At 46.8% G+C, this 19,940-nt stretch overlaps 1 protein-coding gene across 1 annotated transcript in view; it reads left to right on the top strand.

Moving 5' to 3' along the window:
- Nucleotides 1–19,940, top strand: part of CACNA1F (calcium voltage-gated channel subunit alpha1 F) — a 62,795-nt gene that overhangs the window by 25,092 nt on the left and 17,763 nt on the right. The window contains exons 16-30 of the mRNA XM_033173889.1: nt 3,089–3,209; nt 3,841–3,934; nt 4,262–4,319; nt 6,751–6,805; nt 8,527–8,671; nt 9,835–9,964; nt 10,146–10,205; nt 11,380–11,486; nt 11,898–11,985; nt 12,372–12,479; nt 13,410–13,462; nt 14,324–14,470; nt 15,828–16,029; nt 16,668–16,826; nt 18,414–18,524. Of these exons, the coding sequence (XP_033029780.1) occupies nt 3,089–3,209; nt 3,841–3,934; nt 4,262–4,319; nt 6,751–6,805; nt 8,527–8,671; nt 9,835–9,964; nt 10,146–10,205; nt 11,380–11,486; nt 11,898–11,985; nt 12,372–12,479; nt 13,410–13,462; nt 14,324–14,470; nt 15,828–16,029; nt 16,668–16,826; nt 18,414–18,524 (1,638 nt within the window). The remainder of the gene's footprint in view (nt 1–3,088; nt 3,210–3,840; nt 3,935–4,261; nt 4,320–6,750; nt 6,806–8,526; nt 8,672–9,834; nt 9,965–10,145; nt 10,206–11,379; nt 11,487–11,897; nt 11,986–12,371; nt 12,480–13,409; nt 13,463–14,323; nt 14,471–15,827; nt 16,030–16,667; nt 16,827–18,413; nt 18,525–19,940) is intronic.

The raw sequence follows: 19,940 nt of genomic DNA, 5'->3' as shown, positions 1-19,940 counted from the left end.
AAAAAGAGTTTAAAGTTCCATAGAATCACATGTTACAGTTTCAATGGGTATCCATTACAGAACGAGAGACCAAACTAGTATGCTCACATTGGCTCTGTGGCCAATTCCATCTAAGGAAGGAGCAGGTGGGTGGGCTGCCCTGCGCCAACCTGAGCTTTTAACCCTATTAACTTCTGCACCTCGGCTCTCTTTTTTCCTGGTTGGGACTCCAAAATGGGAAATAAATCCCACCAGAAGTAAAACAGTTGGGGTGTAGTGGTTTCACAGCAGAAATAAAGAGAGAGAGAGACTATCTTCTCCTTTTAATCTACATTAAGCTTTCAATTCTTGCCCTCAGATCTGGACGCCATAATCACTTCTAAATGAGCTGACCCTAAAATTCTAACAATACAGGCCTTGGTTTACCCCACCCCATCACCACAATTATAATAATATTAATTATACATTTTGTGGGAGAAGCAACACAAAACTGGTCTAGCTTTCTGAGGGTTTTAAGTGTTGATAGGGAAAGAAAGACATGTATGGTGTCATGAATTTAGACTTTGTGTTCTCAGTTTATAATCACAGTCTTTTGGAAGCCCTAGACCAGGGGTCCCCAAACTAAAGCCGGGAATCAGTGTGTTTTTACATGAGTAGACTGTGTCCTTTTATTTAAAATGCATCTCTGGGTTATTTGTGGGGCATAGGAATTCGTTCATATTTTCCCCCCAAAATATAGTCTGCCCCCCCCCCCCAAGGTCTGAGGGACAGTGGACCGGCCCATGGCTGAAAAAGTTTGCTGACCCCTGCCCTAGACTGCCAATTTACCACATGTAGCTGATAAAAGCACTTTAACAAAGTGCATACCTAAAACTGGCAGGTTCAATTTTGGTTTTGTACACAGTAACCAGGTACAAGAGAATATTTGATTTCATCTTGTATTTTTATTACTAAACAAATACTTCTAATAACACATGGATATCAAAATATAAAGCATACCCACTAGGATAAGCAACAATAGTTCTGAAATATTTCTTACCGTATTACAGAGGCTAGGTATTGAGATTTCAGTAGTTGAAAATAGAATACTATATTCTAAGATCCAAGTTCTTATCAGCTCCTTTAGAGTAAGGTGCTGCTAGCCATTTAGGGGCTAGAGAGATTCAGATGGTAGGAAGCTGATATATACAAAGATCGTCTCATGTTTATACTGTTTCTGAATATTTTATTGTTATATTTTAAGCTCACAATCTGAACTATCTCATAGTCCCTAAATATTTCCAAGAATTTAACATACCGTATTTTTTGCTCCATAAGACACACTTTTTTCCTCCTGAAAAGTAAGGGGAAATGTCTGTGCGTCTTATGGAGCGAATGCATGGTCCCTGGAGCCAAATTGCCCAGGGAGGAAAGGCAGATCCTGCTTTTTCTGTTTTAGAAAGAGCTAAAGGCTAACAAGAGGGGAAGAGAGTGTTGAAAGGAACCCGCTCAACAGCTGATTGCAGGAGATCGGGGAGGGAGATAAGGGAGCTAGCTCCCTTCCTGCCCCGCCCAGGCCCCTTGCAGAGTAGGATCCTGGGAAATTGAGGATCCTGGGAAATTGAGTTTTTCAGCCATTTGGGGCTGTTACTTTTCCTCTTGCTTTCTATTACTTGCTGATGCTTACTGGTTTGCTTTCTTCTTGCTTCCTATTACCTACTGGTGCTTATTGGTTTGTACTGGTTTGCTTTCCTCTTGCTTTGTATTACTTGCTGGTGCTTACTGGTCTGTACTGGTTTGTACTGGTGCTTACTGGTTTGTACTGGTTTACTTTCCTCTTGCTTCCTATTACCTGCTGGTGCTTACTGGTCTGTACTGGTTTGTACTGGTGCTTACTGGTCTGTACTGGTTTGTACTGGTGCTTACTGGTTTGTACTGGTTCGCTTTCCTCTTGCTTCCTATTGCTTGCTGGTGCGTACTGGTTTGTACTGGTGCTTACTGGTCTGTACTGGTTTGTACTGGTGCTTACTGGTTTCTACTGGTTTGCGTTCCTCTTGCTTCCTACTGCTTGCTGGTGCGTACTGGTTTGTACTGGTGCTTACTGGTTTGTACTGGTTTGTGTTCCTCTTGCTTCCTATTGCTTGCTGGTGCGTACTGGTTTGTACTGGTGCTTACTGGTCTGTACTGGTTTGTACTGGTGCTTACTGGTTTGTACTGGTTTGCTTTCCTCTTGCTTCCTATTACTTGCTGGTGCGTACTGGCTTCTACTGGTGCTTACTGGTGCTTACTGTTTTGTAAGCAATGCTTTTCCCCCTTTGCAAAAGCTGCACAAATCTGAACTGATCCTTTGCACACAAAAAAGCTGTAAAACTTTGAGCTGGTTCTAAAAAAAACCCATGGGTTTTAGAGGAGGAAAACCAGAAAAATATTTTTTCCCTTGTTTCCTCCTCTAAAAACGAGGTGCGCCCTATGGTCCGAAGCGTCCTATGGAGCGAAAAATACGGTAAGCGATGACTGGTTCGTTCACAGTCATCCTAATTTGCTTGCACAAAATTCACTTGGTGGTTAGACAAAGGGTTCGTCCACACTTCTGTTTATCCCATGCCTAGAAAGCATGAGTCCGAGTGGTTTTCTCCTTGCCCTGCTTCCTTTCCTAAGGAAAACTCACTCTTTAACTCAGAGCAAATGTCAGTCTGGGGAAAACTTAAATTGCTATTTGCTCCAACTGAGCACTAAGAGTGGTTTTTCCCCAGGGGAAAGCAGCAAGACAAGAAAGTATGAACAAGTCTTGGGTCTGGTCTTTATTGAGCACATATTCTGATTTCTTTATGGGATGATTATATGACAATGAGTATTCATCTTGCATTCATCTGGAGTGTCACAAGTTCCCCATCCCCGAAATACCACAAGGAACACTACTGTAGAGTTGAGTGTTGTGCTAATTACATTACTTATTACCTCTAATTGATTTTATTATTGTCTTGTTTTAAATTGCATTGTAATAAATGTATTGGGATAAATGTATTGGCGGCCAGCGTACAAGTACTTTAAATAAGTAGTTAAAAAACAACAACATTTAACTGTGGAACAATCTTAATTATATTTGCTGTTCCCTTTGCTCATGCCACAGATCCTGACAGGGGAGGACTGGAATGCAGTGATGTATGATGGGATCATGGCCTATGGCGGCCCCTATTTCCCAGGTATGCTGGTCTGTGTCTATTTCATCATCCTCTTCATTTGCGGCAACTGTATCCTTGGCGGTGAAGATTAAAGGACCTTAAATCCAAGAGGATTGATGCTAGGCTGCTAGATTGCTGATGAGAAATTGCTGAGTTGGGCCCCCAAATTTAATTCAGGTCCTCACCTTTCCAGACCCTAAAGTTAGAAATCAAGCTGAGCTTCCCATGATTACATTAGGATGGAATAGTGGTTGCTACTGCAGTGGTTAAATAGGGATCGGGTACAGGGCAGGTTGCAGGAGTAAGGGCACTGTGAATCTGTGAATGCTGGGATACATGGTTTGATTGGGCAGCATATATTCTTTTTAAATGCTCATAAAACTGCAGGTGAGGAGCATCATCTAAAAAGAGACATCTCACTTCCCTCACGCACAGGATGAAATGCCTCTCCTAAGATGATGCTGACTAGGATACACTAGTGCATAATCTAACAGCAAATAATAGTATGCTACTTCTTTCAGAACTATTGCTTTTACAGTTTATATAGATTTGATTGCTAGAATGAACAAATAAAACTTGTATGATTAATCTGTTCACATGTCTTTAACTGGGGCACAGCCCTTATCCTGAGGGTGTGTTGGCTCAGGGTGGTTATTACCCCATTGCATCAGGTTACATTTTTCTGAACTTTCAACCCCAGATATTCTGCTCAATGTCTTCTTGGCCATTGCTGTGGACAATCTGGCAGATGGTGACAACATCAATTCCTCCAAGGAGGTGGAACACAAGGAAAAGTGAGAATGTAATCTAAGGGGTGTGGTGTGTGTGTGTGTGTGTGTGTGTGTGGCAGTGGTGGTGGCAGGTTGGAGAAGAGAGTGAACTGACCAAATGTTGTTCAGTTTCTAGCTTTGTTTTTATTTGTATTGTTTTTAAATTGCTCATTGTAAGGCTTCCTTCTGATGATTTTGTTCTGAAAGAAAGGGCACATTTAAAGAAGCCCGCCTCCCACTTGGGTCCTCCTCCCCCTGTTTTAGATTGCAGATCCAAAGCAGAGTCTAGATTTCCCTTTCTATCCTTTTCTATAACTCTCATCTTTCCCCCTCTTTCCTGCCGCAATTCAGAGAGGCACCAGCAGAGGGGGAGCAGAGCAATGAGAAAGAAGAAGAGAAAAATGTGAAGGTGAGAACTGAAACCCTGACCTTCCTTTCTGACCTTGTCGTTTCTAGAGATGGAAGTAGTCCTCCCACAGATCAGTAGGCAGCAATTCCACATGAGTGACAGATATATAACTTTTTGTTCATTATCACTCTCTAAGGCAGCTTTTGCCAACCCGATGTCCTCCTGAGGTTTTGGTCTACAACTTCCATCAGCCTAAGCCAGCTGATTTCTGTGTGTCTTTATGGCCCAGTTCACTAACAGAATGATCCAAATTCTGCCCAGGGGGGCAGATCATCCACTGCACTTGAAGCCCTGCTGGCTGCTGCTGGCCAGTGGCATGGCCAAATCTAAAACAGAAAACGCCCAGCACCTCCTCCCCTGTCCAGTACAAGCCAGAATGGATTCTGCATGGTGCTGGCCAGGGCAGAAGGGGTTTTGTTTCAGATTTTGCTGTGCCACAGGTATAGCCACTGGTAGCCTGCTAAGACCCATTTGGAGCATTTCCACTATCTACCACTGGTGGAAGCTTCCTACCCTACTGAATACCAAAAGTCGCCACCTGCAGAAGGTCATTGGCACTTTAACCTAACCCTGTCTAGCAGCATGGACCAGATATAATGATTGCACTGTAAAGAAACACAGCCTGTTTCTGGCTGTGCCTCTTCAGACTTCAAGCAAAGACTTGCAAGACTGAACACCCCTTCATGCAACCCCCCACCACACACAAAGCTATTATGGCCCCCTATCCTCCACCCAAATACAGGCTTTGTCCAGGTACATGAAGCTCCACCCCCACCCCCACCTCTGGGGCTCATGGCAGCTTCAGTGAAGTGGGGTCAGATCCAAAAATGGCACAGGGGAATGATAAACACCCAACACTTCACCTCTTATGATATCTGGAGCCATTGCTGTGGCTGCTTTTAAGGGGGGTGGGGGACAAAAAAAGGCCTGGAGATTTAATTATGGCATTTGCATCATGTCTCCTTCAGCCTCTGAGAGAGTGCCCTCTTCTGCCTATTTCTGGTAAGCACAGGCCTCAACCAGGTGTGCATGTGTGAACTGGCTTGCTAGCTTTTAGTCACATGGTGGAGAGCTGTAGTTGCTCAACAGGTTGCATGGAGGTAACTTGCCATGTTCCCTCTTAAAGGGCTGAAGTAAATGAGGCAGTGCAGCCATGTTTGCGCTCACACATCTGTTCTGTTTGAATCAAAAGCAGGAACTGGGAGGTCTAATTTTTACAACAAAAGGACCATGAAGGTGAGTTAGGCTCAGCACACTGTTCTCTCAGCACTGTTCTGATGGTAAAAGTGTGATGGGCTGAGGAGAAAAGATATGGTAGGAATGGAATGGGAAAGAAGAGAATTCACCTCCTCTCATCCACACATCTATTTTAATATAAGAACTGGAGTTGCTTAGACTGCCCCCCCCCCCCAGCCTGCTTTAGACATGGATGGAGTAGAAGAAGAAGAAGGAGAAGAAGAAGAAGAAGTGTGTTTTTCCTGTCGTATCTTTTGTGGCTGACTCCTCATCTTTATTGCTTGGTGATAAAACAGACTCTGCAGGTTATAGAAGACCAGGGCCTCTTTCTTTTTTCGCCGGCATATCATTGGTAAAATAATAGTGCAATAGTGGTGGATTTATACTGAACCGCACATCCTTCTGCTTTATTTGTTATTCTGGCATGTTTCCCCAGTGTTACTGTATTATTACTGTTTAGAGAGGCACTCTTGCCCCATAGCACAACAAAAGTGGCACAAAATAAATCCTAGAGCATTTATGGTACGAAAAATTACAGGATTTCAGCAGGATGCTACTGAAGCTGGCTAGAAATGAAGCAGTGCGTCTGCCCCAAAGCTTCTGCAGGCACAGGCAGGATTAAAAGTAGGATTGAGTACAACTGCTCTGAAACCATCATGAACACAGATTGTCATGGATCCACAATAAAAAGATCTGGAAGTGCCCCTAGCAGGAAAAAATGCATGCTGAATTGAGCTGCATGTTGCGTGCACCCACATGTACGAGGCAGAAGTGCTTGCCATGCCCTTCTCTGTGCAGGCCCTCATGCAAACACAACAGTCACTTGTGCAATGGGCGACAGCCTGGAAACTTTTGAGAAGGATCTCTCTCTTTCATTCAGATCTCACCCCTCACCCCCATTACACACGCAAACACACACATGTCTAAGGCAGCCTCGCGCTTGAAGCCTCCTGAGGAAGTGCCCACCCCCCACTTCTAGGGTGGTGGCAGTCTGCCCAAGTCCAGGGTGGTGAAGTTCCCTGCCTTAGTCCTGAAGGTCATGAAGGCTGAATTGGACACTCCTCTCTCCTCACTCTATCTGTAGCCATAGCCAGCAAATACTACAGAAACTGTTGTATTAAGTCCAGTCTCTCCTCCTCTGCCCTCCATCCCACTCAAATGTGCGTTGGTGATGCCCAGTCTGCTTTCTCCTCAGGTGGAATGTGGGGAGGAAGAGGAGGAGGAAGTAGAGGAAGGCAGTGAAGAAGCAGGTGAGGAAAGAAATGTTGTGTATGGTACTATGAGAATCATGAGGATTGTTACCTTACTGAGACAAAAAGGCTATTTATTTATTTTTACACATGAGACCTAAAGCACCTCTTGACTGCAGCCTGGTTTGTAATTGAATGTAAAACTTACAATTGACCAGACTGCTTATTCTGCCTCTCCTCCTCCGAGCTTTTCTCTTCCACGTAAACAGCTATCAGGCATCAACATAAATTGCCTTTGAGCTCCTATGGGATATTTAAGCCTTAAGTATGAAAGGCAGCTACTGTATTGCAGGAAACCAGGAAGAGGATCAATGGCAGGATGAGTTCAGACTCTAAGCTTGGAGAACTGGGCCTAAACTAACACAATGAATTTCAATAGGGACAAAGGTAAGGTCCTTCACTTAGGCAGGAAGAACCAGCTGCAAAAATATAAGATAAGGAACACCGAGCTTGCCAGTAGGGCATGTGAAAAGGACCTTGGGGTCTTAGAGGACCACAAGCTGAACATGAGTCAACAGTGTGATGCAACAGCAAAAAAGCTAATGCTATTCTAGGCTGCATCAACAGAAGTATAATGTTCAAGGGAAGTAATAGTACCACTCTATTCTGCCCTGGTCAGAGCACACCTAGAGCCCTGGGCGTCACAATTTAAGGAGGATATTGACAAGCTGGAACGTGTGCAGAGGAGGACAAGCAAGATGATTAAGGGTCTGGGAACCAAGCCTTATGAGGAATGGTTGTGGGAGTTGGAGATATTTAGCCTGGACAAGAGGAGACTGATCTTCAAATATCAAAAGGGCTGTTGAATGGAGGATGGAGCAAGCTTGCTTTCACCTGCACCAGAGGGAACCAAAGGCTTTATGGTACAAGAAAGGAGATTCTGAAACAACATCAGGAATAACTTTCTGGTGTAAGAGCCTTTTGACAGTGAAACGGGATCCCTTGGAAGGTAGCGGATTCTCCTTCCCTGGTGATTTTAAAACAGAAGTTGTATGGCCATCTGTCTGGGGTGCTTTAGTTGAGATTCCTGCATTGAAGGGGTCGGACTAGATAACCTTCAGAGTCCTTTCCAACTCCGAAATTCTGTGGTTCTTTGCAGCCTCTTTCTCTCCTGCTGCAGCTCACTTTTTCCATTAGGCTTTGCATAGCCTATTGGTCCTCCTTCCACCGGGTTGTCGAACGTAATCCGTTCCAGAAGACCACTTGACTTCCGAAACGTTCGACAACTGAAAGCGAAAGTCTCAATACAATAGGGAAATTCAAAACAGAAGCCACGTAGCATGTTTGGCTTCCAAAAATTGTTCAAAAACTGAAGCAGTTACTTCCAGGTTTTCGGTGTTTGGGAGCTAAAACTTTCCAAAACGGAGGCGTTCAGTAACCAAAGTTTGACTGTACTATATAATTATCAGATCAGTTCATAATGGATAGACATTGTTCTCTCCCCCTCCCTCCCTCCCTCCCTCCCTCCCTCTCTCTCTCTCTCTCTCTCTCTCTCACACACACACACACACACACACTGCTGTAATGAATATGGCTCCAGAGGAATCTTTAAACCAAATGTGGAGAACCTTTGGCCTTCTAGATGTTGCTGAACTACAATTCCCATTGCCCCAGGCCATTGACTATGCTTGTTGAGGCCCATGGGAGTTGTAGTTCAGCTTCAGATGAGGGCCAAAGGTTCCTCAGTCCTTGCTTAATCCTACACCATGCCTTGTTTTCAGGTGAGGAGGAAGAGGAAGAAGAGGCAGAAGGAGATCAGCACAGCTTGGCAGAGTCTCACCTAGACAAACTGGAGGAAACCCCCACAGAGAAGGTGTTACCAATTCCTGATGGAAGTTCCTTCTTCTGTCTTAGCAAGACAAATCCGTGAGTACAGAAAGGCATGAACCAAGAAGGAAGAAGGTGGGGCTGGCTTTCTCTTTCAGTGGAATGTGACCTCAGTTTGGTCATAATTCTGCAAGAGTTGTAGGGTAAGGTCCAGGATTTTCCTCTTCTGGTGCCAGGGCTGTGCGGGTGTCAGACCTGCAGTCACTTGGAAAGGTGAAGGTGCAGCCTACTTTAGGTCAAGACCCAGAACATCAAACAAAGGTCTCATACAGGTCCATAGTTACGGCAGGCCAACATGAAGGTCCAGAACAATGAACAGCCATCAGAAGGACTTGATGCAAGGTAGTCTGCATGGCTGTTTTAGCAGTAGATTTTTCACACTGAAAAACCAAGTTCTGTAAGGGCAGCCTGGCTCCTGTTGTCCCCCACAGATTGCCTGGCCTGGCTGGATTGATGAGCTGCAGTAATCCTCTTTGGACATTATCTGGGTGGCACTGCAGCATGCCAAATACCAGGCCAACAGGTTCCTCAATCTGCAAACAACCTGCAAGGTGGCAGGGTCCCTGTGGCCAGAGTCCCTGGTGTGAGTGCCCTAATAAACTACATGTAGAAGCATATTTATGCTACTAATTTATATATCCATTTAACTGTTGTGTCTTCCACCCCAAAGAATCCTCGAAACTAGGTTTGGCAAGGGATTTCTGGTGCTGTCTGGGTTCCTGGGGCAGAGGGAATGACTAACCAGTGTACGACTATGGTAAAAATTCCCAGAGATCCTGGTTTCATTGTGGTCCCACTTTGGGGACCCATTGGTTGAGAGCATTAGGGGGCAATTGGAGCCACTGCCTGGCTATGCTTGGGCAGACCCAGAACTGCCAGGGTTCATGCTGGTGTTGGAGTTTCCGCCTTCTTCCTAGATATCTAAACCCAAGGTCAAGGGAATAGGCAAATCCCAAGGTCAATCTTTGCTTGACTTCAGAGATTTTGCTGTTGGCTTTTCTCCCCATGACAGTCCAGCCCACTTCCAAGGCACCACCCAGGCTCTTCCCTCTAATCTTGCCCACCTCTGCCAGGATCACCTTTTAGCTCCCCATATCCACCTCCTGATTCACAGGGGAGTCTGCATGTGCCTCAGGAAACTTGGCTGGTCCTATTGTGTGCTGCTGGCTCACCATGGTGGTCGCCTTTCTTTCTCTCGCCAGGCTTCGTGTTGGGTGCCACAAACTGATCCATCACCACATTTTCACCAATCTCATCCTTGTCTTCATCATCCTCAGCAGCATCTCCCTGGCAGCAGAGGACCCTATCCGAGCACACTCCTTCCGCAACAATGTAAGCCATGCCACATAGAAAGGTGGTTGGGTAGAATGGAAGAGAGAGGGCCAGAGGCAGAAGAGTGTCTCACCCTCTGCTCCTTTCTTTCTTTCTTTCTCTCTCACTCACTCTGCTCTTATTTCCTCATTTTTTCGTTCTCTTTCTCCCCTCCCTCCTGTTCCCCCCTCTCATTACACAGATTCTGGGATACTTTGATTATGCCTTCACTTCTATCTTCACTGTTGAGATCCTACTTAAGGTACCAGAAGATGAGGAAGGGGAGAGTAGCCAGCCCTCAGTGCATGCCCCAGTGGCCAAGTCTCCAGGGTTGCCCACACCTGCATGTGGGCCAAGTCTGCAGGGTGGCACCAAACAACCAGATCTTAGCTGCTTCTGCTAGTGCCCTCATAGCCCTCATGGCTGGCAATCAGGGTTGGGGTTGGGGTGGAGAAGGGGGTCAGCAACTTCAGAATGAGCTCCAAGTCATTGGGGAGTAGAGGAGTGGGAGAGAAGATGTGGCTTCCAGCAACAAGGAGGGAAGGGTCAGGGCTGCACTTCTCAGCTCCTGTGTAGAGGGCTTTGACTCTTACTACCCACCATGAATTTAGCTCCAACACAGCTATGGACTGTGCATAACAGCGATGGGCATAAGGAGACCAAGATCTTTGGTAGACTGCAGACCACCTCATGCCTGCTGGTTGCTGCGGTTCTTGCAAAGAAGGCTGGTCTTGATCGACATTGTTAAGCATGAGTCACATAACTAAGGGTCACATGACTCAGCTGAGTTATTCCTTAGCTGTTAAAGAGATCCTGAAGATGCAGCTCCGTGGAAGAGCATCTTCTCTTCACACAGAGCACCCCAGGTTCAATGCTCAGCATCTCCAGGTAAGCCTGGGAATGCCTCCTTCCTGAAACCCCGGAGAACTGCTGCCAGTCAGTGCAGACACAGTGCTGAGCTAGAGGGACCCAAGAGTCCAGCTTCCGGGGCCAGCTTCTTCTCCGGCTGCCAGGGAAAGAGGCCCTGGGTCCTCCCGAAGTGTGTGTGGCACTTGGGGTGCTTGGCGCTTGCTGTGCTCAACACTCGTTGTAGACTGCACAATGTCGGCAGAGCCGGGGCCTCTTTTCCTGGCAGGTGCAGCAGCAGCAGAAGGAGAAGGAGAAGGAGAAGCATGCACTCGGGATGTTTGGTGCTTGGTGCATGTGTGTGACATCACACCCAGGTGTGACACCAGCCCCCTCCCCAATCTGCCTCTTTAAGTTAGCACATCTGCTCTTGAATATAAAAGGACTGAACCTGGGTGGGGGGGAGGCAGGGTCATTTGGTTGCAGCAGGGCACCTGGGGACCTAATCTCCAAGCTTCTGGGTTCCAGCCACAGTTTTGAGAAAGAGGAATTGGGTGGGGCCAGGGTGCTTAGCATGTCTCTGTCCTTAGATGACCGCTTACGGCGCCTTCCTGCACAAAGGCTCCTTCTGTCGGAACTGGTTCAATCTCCTTGATCTGCTGGTTGTCAGTGTCTCACTCATCTCCTTTGGCATCCAGTAAGTCTGAGCGGGGAATGGTCAAGATACTTTGGGAGTAGGCCCCCAAAAGAAGAAGAAGAAAAGGATTGTGCTGGCCTGGTCCGGGATGAAAGGGCAATGTTGCGTAGTGATACACCACCAGCTGGGATGGCTGTCTTCTGCTTCCAGCCTCTGAAATGCCACTTGCTGGGATTCACAAGCAGGGAGAGGGCTGTTGTGCTCAGGTCCTGCTTCCAGGCTTCTTGGAGGCATTTGGTTAGGCACTGTGAGAACAGGATGGTGGACTGCATTGGGCCCTTGGCCTGATCCAGCAGGGCTCTTCTTATTAAATTCTTAGGAGCTATTTTATAAGAAATGAAAAGAAGGTGTAAGCAGCTTGGTTTTTAAACCCCACACTCTCCCACACCTCCCTTCCTCTTTCCACCTCAGCTCCAGTGCCATCTCTGTGGTGAAGATCTTGCGAGTGCTGAGGGTGCTGCGCCCTCTCCGAGCCATCAACCGGGCCAAGGGGCTGAAGGTGAGGGACGTCTTCAAGGGCAGGTGGTGGCTCTACAATATGGAGCTGGAAGGACGTTCCACAGCATGGGGGCTATGAAGTGATGCACCTGTGTTCCCCACCCCACTCAGGGTTGGCCCATCCATGAGGCAGGGCGAGGCAACTGCCTCAAGGTGGTAGGATCCACAGGGGCAGTGGATCCCAAGGTAGACCTTTATTCCCCCTTCTTCCTGATGTCAATCTTCACTCCCTGCTTCTTCCCTGGTGGGAGCAGGGCACCATTTTGTGGTTCACCTCATGTGCCAAAATGTCTCGCACCAGCCCTGACACCCGTAGGTTCACCCTGTTGAGAACGGGAAAGTTCCCTACTGGCCGTCTCACACCCCTTGTGCCTCCCTGTCTGACAGCACGTGGTTCAGTGTGTGTTTGTGGCCATCCGCACCATTGGGAACATCATGATAGTCACCACCCTGCTGCAGTTCATGTTTGCTTGCATCGGTGTTCAGCTCTTCAAGGTAAGCAGTGCTAATTTATTTGGGGTGGTTTGGATTAAATGAGTGAGTGCAAGATGTGTATATGTGCTTGGATCAAGGACATGTTGAGTGTGGGCGTGTTTCTTTGGGGCTTGCACCCAAAACACTTCCAAATACCATCACCTTAGCAACCAATCCTGTACCTCATCATAGACACCAGTTGGGTGGCTTATTTGTTTCAGCTGTAGGTCATCACGGGGGGGGGGGGGGGACTCAGCTCAAAGAGAAAGAAAGAAAATACATGTGCAAGGCACAGCCATAGAAGTTAAATGGGTAAACATAGTCATATTAATCATATAATGATATATGGTAAATCATCTGTGTTGCAAATTATTGCTCTTGTTGTTCAGCTAGTTGATTGGTAGCTTACCTGAGCACACACTGCCATATTTGATGAAGGTGGACAGTGAGCAAGAGAGGGAAAGAGAGACCGAGAGAAAGACGGAGAAGTGTGGAGATATTGTAAAGGAAAAGCAATGTGAAAAGAGCAACTAGACATAATGCCCGACAAAGGACTGTTGTGAACCTTTCTCTGCTAAGCTTAGGCAGGCCCTTCCCCACCTCCCACCTCCACTTTGCCAGCATGATCCCAATGACTTAGGGTGGGGAAGTAAGTACACGATATGATGAGGTTGAGGCAGTTTTACAGGGAGAAGGACACTGACACTGACCTGACACTGACCTGGGTTGAGCATAACATCTTGCTCTACCCTAAGATGAAAAGTTGAGAGAAGTGGGTAAAGGTAGGCCCTGACTGCTCCACCCTGTGTCAGGCTAGTGTACTGTTTCCTCCATGCCCAGGGCCATGGGGGGGGCAGCACACAGGGTAGGAAGATAAGAATTTCCCCAGGATGGATACCTTCCTGCCCCACCAGTGCCCGATCTCCATTCTCCTGCCACTTCTGTCTCCAGGGCAAGTTCTACAGCTGCACAGATGAGGCCAAGCACACTCCGTATGAATGCAAGTAAGTGTCAGAGCAGAGCGTCCAGTTACCTTCCCCAACCAAGTTCCCCAGGTGGCATTTTAGCCTCATACCAAGAAAACCAACCAAGATGTCTAGCAAACCCACAGATCAAACGGGGGACTGTTGTTAACATTGCTGCCTCCAGCTGTCTGGCCCTGATTTTTCTGGTCTTTTTCTTTTTTCCTCACTCCTGGACAGATCTCAACTGCCGTACATTAGTATGGCAAAATGCTGCAGCAATGTAATGGATTCCCGTGTATGGCTGAACTGAGATGAAAGCTAGGTGGCCTAGCATCGTGTAATGGCCAGTGAATTATGGGTTGTTTGTGGGTGTCTGTGAGGCCCAAGCAAGACATCACATGGGAGATACAGTAATAATAACATACATCCTTCCTTCCCCTCTCCTGTTTCTTTTGCTGAAAACTAACCTCTGAGTCTGTGATTGTGACCCTAAGAGTAACAGGGGGAAGGTGCTCCTTGACCCTTTCCTTTCCTGTTGTCTTTCTGCTTCCCCCCCCCCCCCCGGGGGAAGATAATTTTGAAGAAATAAATGGCAAAAAGGCAAAAATCCCTGCTATTCTTCCACTCAGAACAGTTAATAAATAGAGGAAGAAAAGAGAAAGGTGGGAGACTATTAGCATCTCGTTTGGCCCTAAGATAGCACAGAGGGGCCTGAGAGGCAGAAAGGAGGGTGGCTGGGTAGCTTTGCAGTTAAAGGAATTGTGGTTTTTGCAGTTGGAAATTGTGTTAGGGTTAGGCTCTGGGATTTGGTCTGCCCATCTAAGTTCAATGACTCCCAGCTGCAGCCCATACTGACAGCTCCTTCTTCTCCTTCTTCCTTTCCTCCTCCTCTGCACACAGGGGCACATTCATTGTCTACAAGGATGGAGATGTGGCCCACCCAATGGTGCGGGAGCGTGCCTGGCTCAACAGTGACTTCAACTTTGACAATGTTTTGTCGGGCATGATGGCCCTCTTCACTGTCTCTACTTTTGAAGGCTGGCCAGCGTGAGTTACTCTACTGGGGATTGTGTATAACTGTGTGTTTGTGATGATTCTCACCATTCCCATAATTCTCTTACACGTCACTCTGTAAAACAAAAATGCAGACATGATAAAGCGTGACACAGCTCTGTTTTGCCACATGCAAGGTGTTCTGTTGTTAGCTTTCTACCCGTTGTCTTCTGCCATAAAAAGAAGAAGCTTGTGTGACTTATCGAAGACTGGAAAGGAAATCCAACCATCTTTCCACGGCTCTTCCTACGTCTGCCTTCTGAATCATCTCCCACACTTTTGCAGTCTATAAAAAATGCCTGACTGGATTAGACCAATAATTGGCATCAATTTCTGGGACTCCTTGGGCAACTTGGTCAAGTACTAGGAGGGAAGGATCTACCAGAGGCAAGTGGCAAAGTCCAAAGCAGGAAAAGGCTGGCATTCCAAGAGGGGCAGCTGGGGAGCAGGGAGGGCAGGGAACAGGAACTTCACATTTGTGGAGGAGTTGCTCAGACTGAGCTGGTTCCTAGCATGAGGCTTTGTTGAGTTCGGCGGAGCCTCTGTCTCTTGAACAGGACTTGAGTCAACTGGGGAAGCTTGAATTGGTGCCTTGGTGGGAGTTCTGAGGAATACAGCTCTGCTTGCAGCTACTTTGGCAGGAAGACTCAGTGGCATGGGAAGTAAGATGTAGGAGCCTGACTGCTGCAAGGGCTCCTTTGAGACACACTCACACCCTTAGCACTTTACATGAACAGAGGAAATGTATCCTGCACTGCTACAAGGAACTCTGGGGTGTGCTTTAACAGATCATAGGGCTTAGGTGTGCTGTCACTGCCTATCCACACCCCATGTCAAGTCACAGCCAAGATGGCGATGTTGATCTTGGTCAGTGGAGCTCCTTTATGGGTGTTGGCCCTGGTAATTTGGGTGCCAGGTAATTTGAATTGTGCTTGAAAACGTACTGGGAACCAATGCAGATCCATTAAGACCAGTGTTTTATTGTCCTGGAGGCCGCTCCCAGTGGAACCACTGCATAACAGTGCCCCTAACTCCCAACTCCTCTAGACGGTCCAGAAGGATGTAATGGTCAATGGTGTCAAAAGGCCGCTGAGAGATCCAGCAGAAGCAGGAAACAGCTTTCACCTCTGTCCCTAGCCTGCTGGAGATCATCGGCCAGCACAACCAAGGCAGTTTCAGTTCCATGATGAGGCCTGAATCCTGATTGGAAGGGATCCAAATGGTATCCAAATTTGGATCCAAATGGGATCCAAATTCTGTCCGCAGAATGGCAGTTCATGCTTTTTATGGGAAGTCTGTCTCTCCTCTTCACTGTCATGCTCTCTGTTCATAGTTGCCTTCTCTTCACCAGGCTGCTTTACAAGGCTATTGATGCCAATGCAGAAAACGAGGGGCCCATCTACAACTACCGGGTGGAGATCTCCATCTTCTTCATTGTCTACATCATCATCATTGCCTTCTTCATGATGAACATTTTTGTGGGTTTCGTCATCATCACCTTCCGGGCTCAGGGAGAACAGGAATACAAGAACTGTGAGCTGGACAAGAACCAGGTATCTCTTTCTCCTCACTTCATGCTCTGCTGGTGCAAATCACCATTCCCACTTATTCCCAACTGCACTGCCATCATGACCAACCCATCCTCATTGTTCTGCTGCCTCATTAACTTCAGCAGTCAATTACTTCACATCTGTGCAGTTCTGATGGAGCTTTTCAAATTGTGGCTTTTTCCTTCTGTCTCTCCCCCACCAGTGACTGTCCCACAATTCCTTGTACTGAATAAAGCAGGGGCAGGGAACATTTTCTGTTGAGGGCTGAATTTCCTTGGCGGGGGGGGGGGGGTATAATCTTTCCCCCTCCCATCTCTGTCCCTCCCCTTCCTCCCCACCTAGTAGTCTACAAGGGGAAGGACAGGTTGCTCTTGCCAGAGGTCTAAACTGATTGCCTGCAGAGGCCTATGGTGCTAGTATCTATTGCTCATGCAGCAAGGCTACTAGTCTCCTTGTGGCCTTAAATCTACCTATATCAAGTGCCAACTTGGGGCTCCAGGAGGTCTTTGAATAAGACCTCCCTAACACGCCTGGGATTTGGAGAGCTTTCAAAGATACCTTGAAGTGGTGGTGATGTTTATGGGGCAGTTAGTGCAGGGTTGTTCATTGTTTTCCAGCTAAAACTCTTCTCCTTTCCACAGCGGCAGTGCGTGGAATATGCCCTGAAGGCCCAGCCGTTACGGCGCTACATCCCCAAGAACAAATATCAGTATAAATTCTGGTACATGGTCAACTCCACCGGTTTTGAATACATCATGTTTGTGCTCATCATGCTTAACACCATTGCTCTGGCTGTGCAGGTGAGAGTGAGCAGGTAACAATGAGAAGGGCAGTGTGGGTATGTGAGGGGGAGATGGAAGGCAGATGAGGCCAAAGAGACAGGACATTTGTCCTTCACTTGCTTGTCCTGTTCATGTCTAAAGCTATAGAATCTACACAACAAAAAGAGCATGTGGGAAAATGAAACTGAACCCTCTTCCCTTCCTTAGTTCCCTATGCTCCGTTGCCTCAGCCTGGCTCACAATATTGGAAACTGAGTGGGATTGAAGCACAGTGAGAGAAGATCAGGAGAGAAGAGGCACACAGGTTCCATCACCTTCAAGCTCCTTTTGTTTTTAAAAGAAAGAATTAGGCCTAACCACCTCACAACCCCCACTTTCAAACATCAGTGGAGCAGACACATGAGTCAACAAGCAAGGCAGCCCCTGCCATGTCTAGTTTGATTCTTAGTGAGAAAGGTGTGAGATGACAGGCACACAGTTCAGAATGTAAAGAGAAGTTGGAGAGACCAAGAAGCCCACTTGGTAGAATAGGGCACACTTTGCTGTGGGAGAAGTCTGTGTTGTGGGGAAGGGAATTTATGCTTAAACAACCCATACACAGGGTAATATTTTGTCTATTGTATAGAGAGGCCTATTGTACATGCATATTTTGATACTTGTATCAATTTTTTTTTCAAAAAACAACACACCAATGTCTTTATTTTAAATAGAGAGAGAAAAGGACTGAGGTGTTGGAGTACCAAGGCTTGTAGTGATGGCAGGAATCAGGACTTTGTCATGAGTACAAAGGGAATGTGATGCACAATGGCCATGTTCAATGGCTGTGAGATGCCAGGGCAGAGAAACGCTGACTCTGGGGGAGATGTTCATGTGAACAGCTATTTTTGGTATTAAAGGAGACCATCCAGAAGAGCAGTGCTATTTTTCTAGAAAAGGAGATGCCAGAACTCACCTTGAACACCTCCCTCATTTTCTTAGAATGGCAATGGTGCCCACCTGAGAGGTGCTGGAACTGAGTTCTTTCAAGTTCCAGCTGGAAAAAAGCCTTGCAGAAGAGTGAATATGAGCCAGTGGGACCTGAAGGTAGATCAGGATTCCCCTCACGCCTCCTGCTTTCTCAAAATACCTAAGACCAGTGAAGTGCATGGCATACTTCTACTTTGGGATTTTGACCCCCAAAGGCAAGCATACTTAAAGGAGACAGGCAATCTGAAGCTGAGGCAATATTCACTCCAAAGGGAACAACCCTTGAGTGGAAGGTAGGAAGCTGGAGATGACAGGGAGAAGGCAGGAAAAGTCCAGGTCACACCTAGCAACAAGGTAGAAAGGATGGATACAAGACAGAGTCCATGGTAGAAACTTGCTGAAAGGTGTGTTCACAGACAGTGTGCCATGGCTGATCAGTAAATCAGGACCAGTGGAAGGGCCTCTGGCTGCCAACCAACAAATGTGTGGTGTGGTAGATAGGAGCCCCAAAGAGCCTGGGAATGCTGGGTGGGTTTTGAGCCCAAGGTTGCAAGGCACCAAATCACAACAGCTCCCAGCTTGAGGACCACAAGATCCCCAAGGTGCTCCTCATGCTTTGTGCATTTTCTCCTTTTCCAGCACTATGAACAGTCCCAGCCCTTCAACTATGTCATGGACCTGCTCAACATGGTCTTCACAGGCCTCTTCACTGTCGAGATGGTGCTGAAGATCATTGCCTTCAAGCCCAAGGTTTGGGAGCTGGGGGGTTCTACTCAAAAGATACTTTGCTTAGAGCAGAGGTGGGCAGCTCCCAGATTTTGCAGAGCTACAGCATCCATCAAACCTTTATAATTGGCCATGCTGGCTGGAGCTCAACAATACCTGGAGAGTCACAGGTCCTCCACCCCTGGCTTAGAGTCTCATCACAAACAACCATATGTTTTCAAGTTAATTCTGGAGCTTGGCAGGAATCTTGGCATTGTGCCAGTATTCACAAGTTTCCAGCTGAGTTATAATAATCCCACAGGGTCTGAGCCTTTTAGTTTCAATCTCCTGCATTAATAATGATCATTTGCTCCAACAACTAGTGTGACATGCAATTCTGATTCCAGGATTTTGTGGGGTATCAGGCAAGGCACTCTCAAGGTGGCCCCTTATCCTTGAAGAGACAGGATGTGCAATCCAAGAATTCCCTCCCATTGCCTCCTATGCTCTTTGGTGCCTGTAGAAAGTGAGAAGGGAAGCCAGTGGCCATTTATCAGTTTTCAGGCCCCAGCAAATGCCTGACCTTACCAATCTTTGGATCGAGGCACTGGCAAGAGAGGTTTCAGAGTAATTGAAGCCTTCTCTGTGAAAATGGCCTTTCTTGGTAGAAATCTACATCAGGGATTTATTGTATCTGCAGAGAGCATCTTTGCATGAAATCCTGAAGCATATAAAAATATTGCAAAAGGAGCCTTCTGCATTTCAAGGTAACACTTCCAAGGAGTCTGAAAAAAATGTATGATGAATGTCTTTAGATACATAGTCCAACTCACACCAAAGGCTCAGAGTGGGTAAGAACGCAAACCAGGATAAGGTTTCATGTTCATTTCACTCCCTCCTCACCCTCCACCTGTTTCCAACTTATTCCTGAGCTCCAAAGGCCAGCCCAAGCAGGTAGGTCTTGCAGCATTTCCCAGAGGTGTTCACACTTGGAAATCAGTGAGTGGGAGAAAGCCAACCATAAATCAGGCTTTTCACTCTGCCTTAGACATTTGAACAGACATTTTCCCCTTTGTTATACTTAGAAACAGAAAGCAGTTTTTACAGGACTTCAGATTATATTTTTATCTCTTAAGACAGATTTTCTAGTCCCAGAAGTATTTAAGAAAGAACCCACAAGGGGTTCTTCCGTAGATGTCAGCTCCCCCACTTGCCTGCTCATTCTATCCTGCAGCCAAGCCCCCAGGTGCAGACAGCAGAGATCAAAGGATTTGAGGTTCCTCCCATTCAGCCACTCTTATCTTCCAGAGTGATTAATAGTCAGACCATCTGACTGACTGTCACCATGGAATTACTTTCTATCAGTGGAACTGAGAGAGGACAGAAGTTTCTCCTCAGGGTCCCTTCCAACTCTTCAATTCAATGATTTTATGATTCTGTATAATGCTAGAAACCATAGGA

This window comes from Lacerta agilis, chromosome 16 (assembly GCF_009819535.1).
Source record: "Lacerta agilis isolate rLacAgi1 chromosome 16, rLacAgi1.pri, whole genome shotgun sequence".
Lineage (NCBI taxonomy): Eukaryota > Metazoa > Chordata > Lepidosauria > Squamata > Lacertidae > Lacerta > Lacerta agilis.
This window is presented reverse-complemented; position numbering and strand designations above follow the sequence as displayed.